General features: G+C 37.6%; 1 protein-coding gene across 1 annotated transcript; it reads right to left on the bottom strand.

Annotated features, from left to right (window-relative positions):
• Positions 1 to 5453: 5453 nt before the first annotated feature.
• Positions 5454 to 9664, bottom strand: RGS21 (regulator of G protein signaling 21). Its single transcript, XM_013961193.1, has 4 exons — positions 9654 to 9664; positions 7836 to 7912; positions 6639 to 6805; positions 5454 to 5657 (listed from the first exon to the last, which is right to left on the bottom strand). The coding sequence occupies exons 1-4, from the start codon at positions 9662 to 9664 to the stop codon at positions 5454 to 5456; spliced, it is 459 nt and encodes a 152-aa protein (XP_013816647.1).
• Between the last annotated feature and the right edge of the window lie 4473 nt (positions 9665 to 14137).

The following is a 14137-nucleotide window of genomic DNA, read 5'->3' as shown; positions in this document are numbered from 1 at the left end:
GATCTCATATTCATTTCTCAGATCATTTTTCCATTACGAAAAGGAGCTTCTTCCTTAGCTACATGAGATCTATAACCAGTGTCAAAATATATGACAATTCCTCTTTTCATATCTTTTTTTTCCCCTTTGGTTTTCAGTATATTGAAAGGCCGATGATACGCTTCATGCTTAAGGTTTTTGACGGGCTATGAAGTTCCACCGCTAATGTGAAGTGTAATTGTCATTCAGGAGTAAAGATGTTATATAAATTTCATGAATTTAATCTATATTTATATATAGCACACTTCCCTTTCTTAGAGATAGGAGTAAAGTTTCAATGCAATAAGCAGGTAGTCTTCCCCAAAATTCAGGGTGGAGTGCGTCTTGGGAAAAAACAGCTATTTTTTAGCCTCTGGTTCTCAGAACTTTGGGATATTTTATATTTCTAGCTCTGATAGGCATTGGAGTGTATTACCTTGCGTCTCCTGTCTGCTCTAACACCTAGGTAGCTTGATGGGGGCCTTTCCCCTGGCTTATGTGCCTTCCACGCATGCAATTCTGTACAAGCCGTTGCATTTCTAAAGGTGTTTGGCACAGAGGGGCACTAAAATCACAAATGTAATGAACCCTCTGTGCTCTGCACTTGAGGGAAGTTGTCAAACCAAATGTTTCCTAGCTGCTGTTTACATACATTACCACGCTGGTATCATTCACATTTGGATAAATTGAAGTTAGCATTAACCCTATCACGAGCCTTTAGTTTTGATTGAATTTGATTAAAAAAAACTATGTATATAGTATACAGTTGCCAGAGTGACTGGAGCGCTCAGGGAGGAGAGGAAGAGGAGGGGTGTTGACATGTGCCGTGGGGCAGATCTCCGGAGCCCGCGCAATCAGTAGAAAGTGCCTTGTGGAAGGACGGCACTGACAACTGCTAATTGAAATACCCCTAAAATACAACGGCAATGTTACAGCCAGTGATGACTATTAGACTTACGTATCTGGGTACACAAGCAAAACTGTTATTCGATATGGGTTAATGGGTATAAAACTCTTCTTAAGACATTTAGATTCTCATTGTGCTGGCAATCCTATTTAGCAGCAGACACTGCATTTTGGACTTTTATTTTGGATCAAGATGGAAACAAGAGTCTGAGAGGCTCTTGTGCAAAGCCTGACCTTAGGTATGTGTGTGCTCAAGGACTTTTTAGCATTATTGTGTTAGCAAGGAATGTTGTAACAAAACAGAATATGCCAGTCCCTCGGATCCAGCATTTCCAGAAGCATGCTGAATTTGGCAAACCTTTGACAAAACACAGGTAGGAGCCTCACCAGAGCTTGTCTGCCTTTGGAAACATGCCTGGCTTCTGATATTTTGGGATCCCGTGCTTCAGGACAGCCCTTACTTCCTGCCCCCCTAGTTCTGGGCAGCTCTGTCCTGAAAAGCGCCGCGTGGTGCGGGGAGACGCATGTGCGTGCGCGACATGGAGCCCACTGGGGTGGGAGCCTCGATGCCGTGGGAGCCTTTGGACTGGCGCTGTGTGGAGGAATTCAGATTTTTTTCTAAGAAATTTGGCAGGGTTTTTCATAAATCTACTTTTTTTTATTCTGAAAGAGATTGGGTCCTTTTAAAAATAATTCTTCTCAGAGAGGAAATTTTTGCCTGGCTTGGACTTGTAAACAGGAAAAAAAAAAAAAGAACAAATAAGTCCCTTTTTTTTTTTCCATCCAAAACAAATGGGAAAGGCTTGGAGTGCAAAAGTTGTTTCCAACACAACTTCCCATAAGTGCTTTCTAGTTAGCTACAGCAGTATTTTCTTCCTCCTTTTATTATTGACTTGCAAAAAAAAAATCCAACAAAACCACCCCAAAAATTCCACCATAACCTCCGTAAGACGATTATCCAGCATGTAATATTCAAGATTATTAACACTGTAATCTTCTTGATTTTCCCCTCACAAACACAGAGCTGTTATAAATAATTCTGGCAATGTGCTAGCACTTAAGGTTCCAGAGGAATAGGTGATGCACAAACTTGTAAGATTAGTTTTGACCTTCCCCACAAAATTTATAGCCAGGTTTTCTTAAACCGTTAGTAGCTTTGACAATTAAGATATTACTCTGACAAATATTAAGTGGCTTTGCTCTGAAGCCTGAATTTAGAGCCGCCTTTTCTCTAGTGTTTACATGCTTCATAATGGATATAATGGCTATATCCATACTACATTTTAATGGAATATGGAGATAACCTCTCCATTTCTCAGCTGTGGCACAATGGGTGAAACAATTTGGCCAAGCTCATGCTGCAAGTCCTTGGTAAAGCTCTGGGATTCAGGCAGAGTTCAGCCTAAATCTTCCCAGTCATACTTCTGTGCCTGGCCCTTTACTATGTCAAGCTATCAGAAGCTATTGAGCTGGGATGCTTGGTTGTGAATTTTTTTTTTTTTGATGAATTGATGTTGTAAAGTTTCGAAGCATCAGTTTTAGATCTTAGAGAATAAACAGAAATGAAGACCAATGGCTCCAAGATTTAGTATTCCTTATAGAAATGTGATGATACAGTATTATCCAATTCTGCAGTCCTTAATCTTCTGTGGATTTGTCCATTCACAAGATAACACTGTTCCTAAAGAGTGGTGTGTTGAGTAAAATTAAATAATAATAAAAAACCTTGAAATTTGAGCATTAAAGGAAATGAAAAAAATGCTTTAGGAACATTTTTAGGAACATTTTGAAGTCAGTGGGTGTTTTGTCTGAATAGGATTTTAGGTCTTTGTTCTTAAAGTGTTGTCAGTTGAACAGCAAAATAAAGTTTATAAATTAATACAGTTTTCATATCTGGGCATTTTCAGATACTGTCTGAAATAAATCTTTAATAATGCATAAGTTACATTACATAAATTTTAAGCAATATGATTGCTCAACTCTGAGGCATTTTAATACGTTGTAGATTCCTTTGTTTAGTTATACATGATAAAGCCAGATAGTGCTCTAAGGTTTTTAAAAATTAATTGTGAGTACACATTTGATTATTATGGGATATAGATGACTTTATAGTGATTCATTTATTTAAATTTTGCAAGGTTTCATCTCATATTAAGCACCTGAAACTATTTTATAAATTAAACTGTTGCAAGGCCTATTGAAAAACAAATTTGTAACTCAGGCCTGTAGACTAACATAGTTTTAATTGGGGGATTGTGGAAGAATTAGTATTGTTATATTCCATTTGAGTCTGGCAATAACCTTTGAAAGTGCAATTACTTTACATTTCTGTTAAAACATTTCAAATTAATTGAAATAATGTTAAACCCATTTATGATCCTTTATTATATAAATATTAAAAGGAATGTGAAATGCCAAAATGTTAAGAATGCAGATAATTGTGCTGTTGATTGTAGAGATTTACTCAGATATCAGGGGACAGAGTATCTATTTGTGTTGAGGGATTCCTACTATAGTTTTTACATAGTCATCAGAGTAATAATAAGCATTATTTTTATCAAGATTGACTATATTGTCTTTATTTTTAATTTCTCCTTATATTGTGTTTTCAAACCATCAGGAAGTGGAGGTTCCTGGCAGCTGCCGCCTTGTCTGTTACTTTCCAGCTGTTCATGGTAAGGAAAGTCAGAGGTGTATGTGTTTTAAAGGAACGCAGGCAAACGTATGAGATTTCATGATCACACATCTATTTTCAAGGTACTCTTTATCCTTAGGTTGCAATTAGTAGAGCAGAATTTTTCAGCTTCCTACTTGGCCTAATAAGAAAGATGACTTGATCCTGCTTCTTCCTATGTGCGGGAATTTTCCGTTGTGAAAATGAGAGTTGGATTTGGAGTAAGAAGGAGAGGTGACCTGCTGCGTTTCTGAGTAAATGGCATCATTTCAGCAATCCTGATCGCTGTCTTCACGGTGACTTTAATCAGCAGAAATTCCCCAGGGCACAAAAGGCAGCAAGGCTGCGCTGCAGGCGGAAGTTGCGATTTTCCACTGAAGTATCATTGCAAAATGAATGGTAGCTGTGGGACTGCAAAAGAAAACCACATCCTCCTTGTAGCTCAGCCGCAGCCCTTGTGTTCGTTTCTCAGTTAACCGTTAGGACTGGGGGAGAAGGACAAGAAAAAGAAATGGAGAGGCAAGAATAAGAGCTAGGAAATAGAACAGATTTGCGGTGTCGAATAATAGCTATTCTACACAGTACATAGCCTACGTGAGCTGTAGCAGTACGTTAATCTAAGCACGTAACCGAAGGGAGAACGTTGGGGCTTTCAGACGACTTAATGTCTTTTATTGTGTAAACTGAATTAGTTCCCTAATTTGGTTTGATAAATCGAAAGGATCTTTCGTGTAGAGAACATGATGGCATGTGGAAGTAAGGAACAGAGGTCCCAGAAGGGAGAGATTCCTGGAAACGCAGAGCAGCTCAAAAGCAAATAGATTAAGTTCATATCAGATGAAAGGGTTTTTTTTAAATCTTATTGCTGTCTATTCTATTTAGAATTATTTTCTGTAGTGAAGATTCCTCCTGCCCCAAATGTGTAGAATATGTTTTTCTCAAGAACACACCACAGTTCCTTCCTCCACCCAAAAAGATGCAATAAGTCCTCTAGCAGCATTGAACCAGATCAGAGTGTGTGTGCTTAGAGACACCTGAACGTTGTACTACAATTCTGTCATACCTTGCTTGTTTGAATAGTAACACCATGGCTAAATTCTGATTTGAATGCTTATTTTTTTAAAACTATTTCTCTGATGCTTACTCCTTTCTTCCAAAATGGCTAAACAACTAATAAAGTGAGACATTTCAATTAAAAAATTAAATGAAATAAACACAAAGAACATTGAAGAGAGTCATATTGAAGAAAATTGTATTATGAAACATTGATTTCTTATTAATGCTAGGAACATTTGTTAGAAGGCAGTTGATTATGAAATATTGTCCATAATTCATTATCATTCACAATGTATTATCTGCCATGTTTCAGCTTCTCCTCCTGTTCTGAATTAGTATAGAACATTTTTAAAAGCAGATTTTTAAAATGTTTACAAATTACAAATAATAAAATGAATGAATTCATTTATATTCATGTCACACAAAAGGAATTTATTTTTTGAGGCTATACTTCTAAAGAAAAATCAATGGCAAAGCAGAAAACCAGAACATTTTGCTTAAAAAAATGTGAGAACCCCTTGACAAATAAAGCAAGCACCTGAAAAATTCTTAATAGAAGACTTCCTTATATCTAAAACCCTAGCTAAAATGCCTCAGCATATTCTATGCTGTTTCTTGAATATTTCTCCACCAACTTTATTAGAAAGAATGATAGGCATATTGTACGGAAGAACAGGCTGGCAAAGGGAATTCTTAGATCTAGTTTGTACAATCGCTTTAAGAAAGTGTTATCTGTCCTGAGTTGCAATTGAGGACGTTCACAAATCCAAAATCCCTCGTGCCTTTGGCATTGACCTTCTCACAGAAACGGGAGCCATCTTTTCTGGTTTCCATCCTGTTGCTTATTTACTAGTTCCTTATACTCTTCTGACCTGAGAAACCTGGGGAAAGAGTCCTTTGCCATGAGACTGTAGATTAACCTCTGCGCATCGTCAAAGCAGCTGAGGGTGGGCTCTGAGATATTCTGAGAGATGTGGTTTCTGGTACGAAAGTCAATATTTATCTGTAGGTAAGAAGGAGGCATAAAATGAATTTCAGTTTGATTGGAAAGCTGTTTGTGTACAGGACGGTCAGCATTTGAATTCCCTCTCAAAATGCCCTGGCCGATGCAAATTAGCAGGAAGTTCATGCCTTCATTTTCTAGTATACCGAATTCTTAATTTAGTTTGGCTCTCTAGTCTTAAAGAAATAATATCACTAAAAAGAAAGGGAAAAACATGCCTCTGTTTATCTTGTCTTTTTTCCAAGCCAAATCCTCTGAAGTACTGATTACTGAAGGGTTAATTAGAGATGTAGGTATTTAGCATCTGTTTAGGATATGACTCAATAAATTCTGTAAGGATTTTTTGTTTTTAATAATAACAAAATGGATTTTGATCATCCGTAGGACATGGGGACATTCAAATCACAGTCACTATCAAAAGTAAACCATCAGTGTAAAAGCTTGTTGTGAGCCCACATCTGACTGATAATTAATTAGCAAATTTATTCATTCACAGAAAGCAATTTTTACATAATCATCAAATTGACTGATGTGACAGAAATATTTGCAAGTTGATGTTTTAATATTCATCATGTCAAAAATACCTGTACAATAGAAAATGCACAAATAATGATCATTAATATTCCAATATACTGGTGCCTATAATATGGAAGAAATGGTGCTTATTGTGCTATAAAAGTAGTCAGTGAAAACAAATTATGCTGAACACACATGTTCTTAAACGTTAAGGTAGCAGTTTCGGGATGTGAGCTAAGCTGTGCCCTGTGGGAAGAATGTGTTTGAAGTATTAGTTAACCATAAGGTGTCTTTGTCTGCTTCACAGAGTTCCCCCGGCTTTCACCCGGGCAAAGAGAGGATGAGAAAACGGAAGAAAAGCCACGGTGAACTGCATTTTCGGTCATTCGAAGGAGTTTGGTTCTGAACTTTCCGCTTGATTCCCAGCCGCAGTGAGTACCCAAAGTACATACCAGAACTATTTACCTCCTTTGGAGCATCAGCTTGTATGAAGTCAGAATAAATCTTCTGGGCTTTTGAGGCAATCTTAGTAGAGGACTTGGTTTTCCTGAAGTCCTCACAGGCCAGCCAGAACTCAATGTTCTCCTCGCTGAACTCGGACTTCAGAAACGTTCTAAAAGCTGCCAAACCATCTGAAAAAGAACAGATGAGGTGATGGGGCAAGGACAACTGAAAGGTCTATGCAGATTATTTGTATAAGGGTCGTATATACAGCCATTTATTCGTCTGTTCTGTCTGTCAGCCAGGAGCTGATCCAAAAGGCTGTTGTGGGGCAAATAAATAGCAGATGAAACAGAAGCAATGATAAGATGACTAAGGGAATTCTTTCAGAGAGTTATTAATTGAGGAATGCTCCTAATACCTGCCTGGCATAGGTCTTTGTAACGCTGATAGACTAGTTCGAAAGGAAATCTTAGAGATTTTGGTCTATGAAAGGATTTGAAGTGACGAGGCAATCAGCGATTTGAGGCTGACGTCTGGTCCAAGACATACCCTGAAAATTAAGTCCTCACTCTTTGATTGAAAATCAATGCACAACACGTGCATATTTCTTTGTAGTGGGAATATCTAAGAAGTTTTTTTTTCATGCTTATATTAGTGAAATGGGTTAGCTATAACATGAATAGCAAAAATAAGCTCATCAGAATCTACTCCCCTAAAACATCAAGCTTGTTCAGTTATTTCCATTCTACTTGCTTAATTATCATCACGAGTCATCCTGATAAACTATGTAAATTCAAGATCAGGGCTCAAGTTTGATTTGTGTTTGATTGTTTTGTTTTGATTTGAAGACAGCATTACTCTTTGTTGAAAAGCAAATAGCACAGTTGCTAAATGCATTATTTAAAAAATAAGAAAGACAGAATACATTGCACTGAGTTTAACAACCATTATCTTCATAAAATGAAACTTCTTTCATATTAATTCTGCCTTGTTGAAAGTCCCTGAAACGTTGGTCGGAAGGAATATTGTACTTGCAGCTTCAAGAAACATGCCCCCACTGGCTTTCAATGCACCAGCTCAAATGCCTCTAGCAATGGAGCTGATGTAGTTTGAAGCACATGGTGAGCTGCACTGGAAAGCAGTGTGAAAACCTGACATCAGTGTTTGTGAGCAAGGTTGATGCATGCTTCTTAAAATATTTTTTAACATACTACTTACCTTTATTGGCTAGTAGTGCATCCACAGACTCGGACCAGGCCATAGTTTCCCTAGTGGTTGACCTGTAGAAACAACATCTATCCTTGAAAATAGCATTGTGATCTTTTGCTGGTGCAGTCTGTCGTGGTTATTCTATTATTTGGAACATTAGCTATCTCGCTGAGGGAGCAGGACGAGTCATTTGTAAGTGTTACCCTATGTATGTATACAAGTCAACAAAAAGTATGACTCTGACCTGTTTAGCTTGTAGAGAACCACACAAACTTGTAAAGTAGATTGTTATTTGACATTGGCAGTTTGATTATTCATCCAGAAGACAGTAGTAATAAAGTTTACAATTGGCTGAACTATTATAAAGGCACAGGATGGATATTAGTGTTCTGGAGTGTGCACTGAATTTCTTCTGAGGTTTGGATGGATTAACTGCTAATTTATATGACACTCTGCTTAGAATGTATAGAATACTGTTCCCAATCAAAGAAACCTCACAAATTGATCTGGGTGGAACTTAGTCATTTTATACTGAAAAGTTTTTCTGAGTTGGTCTTGCTGGTTTCAAACATGCAAGTTTAGGGAGTGCAATTCTTTTCAATCTCATGCTTAGGTCTTATGTTCATGTCCCTTAGTGAGGACAGTAACTCGTCCCAGCCAAAAACAGAGGAGATGATTTTTGACTCAGCAAAGCATGGGTAAGCCACAGATGGTATGCTGTTTGCCAGACTAGGGTTATAATGTATTCTCATGGCTCACCAGATGCCTATTGGCCAGGAGAGGTTAAAGTAACCTTTGATGTGAAGTTCGCTATGCTTTTGTGTGACCTAGACATTCCTGCAGTCGTCTAAGGAAGGACCTTTATGCCAGCTATCGACCTGGATAAAAATTTCTACTACTAGCTTAAAAAGGCTACAAGGCTCCAGGCTCTGAAAAATGGGCCAAATGCTTTGTTCTATATAAAATATCAAAGTTTTTTTTAATTTACAAAAAAGCCCCTAGAATTCTGTAAAAGTATTTGATATCCCTAAGGGGACTCAGAGAGCCGTACTGTCAAAACCCTTCTCTGAAATAGGTAGGGTAGTTTGAGAGCTGTATCCCACAGGCATTTGTCAGCATCACCAGTAATGGTCCTCTCTAATTGTAAATTTTTCAAGAGTTTATGTGATAGTGTCAACACAAATATTTAACTGCGGTTATATTTATAAGTATTGCTATAAGATTATTGCATTGACACTCTTAAAAGGCAAGCATTATTTTTTGTAGCTGTCAGTTTACTTGTTTACTGCACAAAACGATGTTTAAAGGAAATGAATAAAATTATGCATATTTACACATATATATGCACATACACACACAAGTGAAATTAGAGTGTAAATTTATTCAATTTGTATTGAAAACACAAATGAAAACTAAATATAGCATTACGTAGTATTTTGTGACACATTACGAGCTGATGGAATCAACCAGGGGAGAGTTTGTTTTAGTAACTTTAGTAAACTAATTAAATTTATAACAAATTGATGAGTTGTTCAGTGAATATTGAACAGCTTTCTTGTCAAACAATCAAGGACAAGGATGAGACAAGTATGGACCTAATCCTGCTCATCTTCCTCATGAGTAATATTATTTGAATCATTCAGAGAATGATCTCACTAACCTCATTGGATTTACTTGAACAGGAAGCACAATTGATGACAAAGTATCAAAATAGGCATACATACTATAAAGTGGGAAGGAAAATAAAAGCTGTCCAGATTAATCAAAAGTTAACCATCCCATCCCATTAGTCTCCTCACATTAAAAGAGCCATAAACAACAACTCACTTCACTGGCATTTTTTGTTCCACTGTCTGACTGTCACAGGTAAGGTAGAATTTCTTTTCCTGACTGATCTTCAAGCTGAAGGTAATGCGACAGCAGGAACAATACAGTTAGTATGTGAATAACCAAACAATACGATGCAATTTGACCGACTGTTTTTAACACTTTCAAGTTCTTTCTGTTTCAGAAACGTGGCTTTTTTTTTTAACAGTGGCCAGTCTAACTTAATCTACCAAAAGTAAACAATTGTTATTTAACTAAACGCACTTTATATGCAAACGTCTTTCAAGGTGTATTTATGCTCTGGACAAAATCTTAGCAGAGAAATCATCTTGCGATTTTTCTCACTGACCATTTGGTTTACTGACTGTGGAAAAGAAAAAAGGAAAACAGATTCAGTGCACATAGCTAGTAAATTCTTCGCTATATTCACCTACTCTTATATTGTATCCACAACGCTTACCCATCACCTTGTAAGTCTTGTGCTTCTAAGGCCCTTGAGAGCCATCGTCTCTTTTGTTCATTTAGGCAAGGCTTACCACAAGGGGACCAAAGAGCACTGGGATGTTTGTAGTATGCACACTGATACCATTACAAATAAAGAGGTCACGTGGTGACTACAGTATTTGATGTTTTTAATGCAGTGATTTTTCCCACTGTTATTGATATTTCCTTCTGTGTGCCCACTTCTAGGAGCATCGTTCTGCCCCCAGAACATTCTTAAGGCATTTTGTCTTCTGATCTTGTTGTCATCTCTCTGCTCTTTCCATTTTAAAGAAATGAGGTACTGGTCTTGGAGAATTATGGTTTTAACTAATTTAAGTTAAAGGGTTATCATTGTGTTGTTAGCACAAAGTCCAAAAAACCTCCTCCCAAACAGACAAAAAAGCCCCAAAGCTGAATGGTAAGACATTGCATGTAGATGCTTACTTTTTCCAAACCGGTATGTATCCTTGAAAATTTCTGGACAAATCCTAGAAAATGCTTGTGTATTCTGATGTACTTTTGTTTAGACTACACGTGAGGATCTCAGAGCAACTAATCATAGGTGATGTTACTGCAGCAAATAATACCATAAGAAGTCAATATGTCTTGGTGTTTTTAGGAAGGGACTTTGCTTTTAAACACCTCAGGTTGTCATTGAGGAATGTCAAAGATTTAGGAGCAGTTGAAAAAGGTGTTGAATTTTCAGCCAAGTAGCATAATTACAGATAAAGGCTTGATGCTAATTTTCTCGTGATTTACAAGGGCAATCAATGTCAGTAAAGTCAGTGCAGTTACAAGGATGGAGATGATGCCACATCTAGCAACAAGTCCTTCTTGTCTACTTCCATTCAGTCCCCTCGATATTTACTCTGTGTACAGTCCTGATGATTACACTATTCTCCCACCTTAGAAACTTTGATTATAAATGAAATTCTTTAGAAAGCACCAGTGCTTTTGGTGCATTAGCTACCAGAAGCATATTTATTCTCGAACTCAGTGCAGGTACTACTTATAATTCTTATACAGTGTAATCAACAGTGCAGTGGAGTACATCTTAGTAGGCCTTGCTAATGAGAATAGTCCCATTAGCTCCTGTGAGACTATTCGTGAGAGGAAGGGTTGCAAGGTCTGTGCCTATTCTTTTATAATCAGCTGATGATGTACATTTAAAAAAGTTCAAAAAATTTCTTTCTAATTGCTTGATGTCTGAGTGATAGATATAACCATTCCCTGAAGACTTTCAATGTACATAAGTTTTTAAAATCAGTCTTCCTGGTTACTGTAATTTAAAAAGGCTCCTAATCATGTGTCTGACTGGATAGACCCATTTTGAGGATATTTTGGGATTAATGTTTCTCACTGCATTTTGGGTTCTTTTTCATCGCATGCTTTTCCATAATTTTGGATCTTTCAGGCATCATTAAGGTTATTCCACTGTGCAATGAAATTGCTTGCACAGCAAATCGTCGTAGCAGCTGTGGAAGGATGTGAATAACCATGAGGGTTCTGTAAAGCACACAGTAACCAGGTGTGCAATCAGACTCCTCTTGCATTTTATGGGGTACTTGTCACTGGATGCTGGTGCTTGATTGACAGCTCCTTAAGTCTTCTGGGGAAGCATAGTGCCAGCTTCTCTAGTTAATCTGCCCACATGCAGTGTGCCTCAGCCTGCATTTGGAGGAAGGTCGCTGGTGTAGAGGATAGTTTAAGGTCCTTGGCCTTGCTTGACTGCCAGCCACATGTTGTTTCTGTGGTGACAATTTAATTAAATAGATGTCAGCTGTCCAGGCACTTGGATGGGAACCAGACCACAATTCCCCAAAAGATAATAAAGCTATCAGAGATTTTCACTGTTGTGCAATATGCTGTACCATGACTGCTTAGTGTATGTGATCTGACTGTCTTTCAGGTACTCAGAAATATAGTCTACTTTCAGTTACTGTTCATGACAGCCTGTGACTCTCTCAAAGAAGGTACTACAATCATCAGTGAGTCATCTGGTAATATTATCCCAGTACAAATATCACAAGTGCACAATACCAAAGTTAAGCACAGTCAGCCCTTCCCATAAAAAGTAGCCAGTAGTACAAGAAGGACTTTTATAATTTTGTCATGTACTTGCTCAGTTTGGAATCTAATAATTTCTGGAAAGGGACTAAAGGGACTCTAGTATTTTGCTAAAATTTCCTAAGGAGAAGAATTGATCTTAGTATTAAAATAGATGCATTAGCTGCTTGTGCAAATGTATTGATTATTCATAAGATACAGTCTCAAATAAAAAAAAGAGAAAGATGAATGTGTACTAGAGAGAGGCTGCAAATGCCACATAGAACTATTACTAAGCTTTCTGGAAATCTGGATCCAGCTTACACTGCTCGCGTCTGCGGCTTCAGTTTGCTGTTAACCCAGACTGGACTTTCAAAGTAGTTTGGGCCCATATCTGCTTAGCTAATTTCAGTGTATTTCAAAAACTTCATCTATGAGGGCTCTGGCTTAAGATTTCCTCAAGCCTGATGACTGTGATGTAGATCCTTGGTTTGAGTCCTCAGCCTTCAGCAGCCCACAGGAGAGCTAAAACTGTAGGAAATGGAGTGTGGATCTGCTGGTTGCACATTTCCTCCTTTTCTGATATTGCTTCATAAGGACCATTGATTTATTAAATATTTAAATTTTCTGAACTTTCAGGCTTACTGTTTGACTTTTTAGTGATGCTCATCACTTTTTCTTTAGGTATCTTTAGGCATTTGTGTTCACTGAGTTATTCTCCAGAAACCCCTACCTTTACAAAAAAAAAATCAGCTGTTTAGGGAAATTAAGCATGTAATTTTGGATCCCTGAACCACATCTGAGCTAGATGCTAGCCTCAATAGACAGTATGAAACAGCTCTTCTTGTTCAATTAGTGTATTAACCTAAGAAATCATCTTCATTTTATATATGTTCCTAAAAGGGTTGCCTTGTACTCACCTGAGTGCAACGTGAGAAAAGGACCCACTCTCCAATAACTGTTTTGTTTTCTTGCTGTTTCCCCTCACTCAGGTTCAATATCTTATTGCCCTTCAGCACTTGCCCTCTGTTGAATCCATTCCATACCCAGGCTTGCTTGGATACTTCTGCTTCATATAGTGTAACCTAAGCAGAAAAAAAGGTAATATTCTGTTGGTCCAGGCAATTGAAACAGAGACTTTCATTACCTTTCTTATACTGGCAGAAACCAAGATGATCTGGGCACTTATGGCATCTTAGTAACATGGAACTGTCTGTCACATGGGATGCAAATGCATTTTAATTGCAGCACTATGGAAATGGCTACCTTCCACCTTCCAATAGCACTGCACAGATTGAGAAAGGTAAGGTCAATTTACAAAAATATTTTTTTTTCCATATGCATAACTTTTCTGTGGCATGCTGAAGACGCACATTGTTTTGCATAAGGAAATGAGCTGTTATTTTCCACCCAAGCAAAGTATGTCCTTCAGGTAAAATGTTTTGATTTCAAGTTCAGTTTGCCAAAATACTTAACAGCATTCTGGACGCCTCATATATAGAATTTCCAAGTACTACAGAAATCTACATTAGCAGAGAATTGGAAAAAATTCTCAAGAAACTGTGCAACCTTGAAGATTCCCATTTAGTACTAGCAATCAGATTGTTCAGCACAGCTAATGTCTGGGATGAATAAACTGTTATTTATATAGCATCAGGCTTCAAAAATCTTCCTATTTGCACAGAAAGCCTTTATGATGCAAACATATAGGACCATACCATGGACTTGTGACTGGAGACAGGTACAAATTGCACAAACTCAAGGAGATATGAAAGATAGGCATTATGCCTCAAAAGGCTCTTGAGCTGTAATTCCCTGTATCAGTTATCTCTTGGATGGTGCCTTGCTGCTGGTCTGTACCAAGCAAAATTGTGCTAGGTAGTGAGTGAAAGGGAAAACCAATGTTCTAATGTTCTTGGTTCCTCTCTTCGAAAAGGGCTATTGGAAGTGTATCT

This window comes from Apteryx mantelli, chromosome 8 (assembly GCF_036417845.1).
Source record: "Apteryx mantelli isolate bAptMan1 chromosome 8, bAptMan1.hap1, whole genome shotgun sequence".
Lineage (NCBI taxonomy): Eukaryota > Metazoa > Chordata > Aves > Apterygiformes > Apterygidae > Apteryx > Apteryx mantelli.
This window is presented reverse-complemented; position numbering and strand designations above follow the sequence as displayed.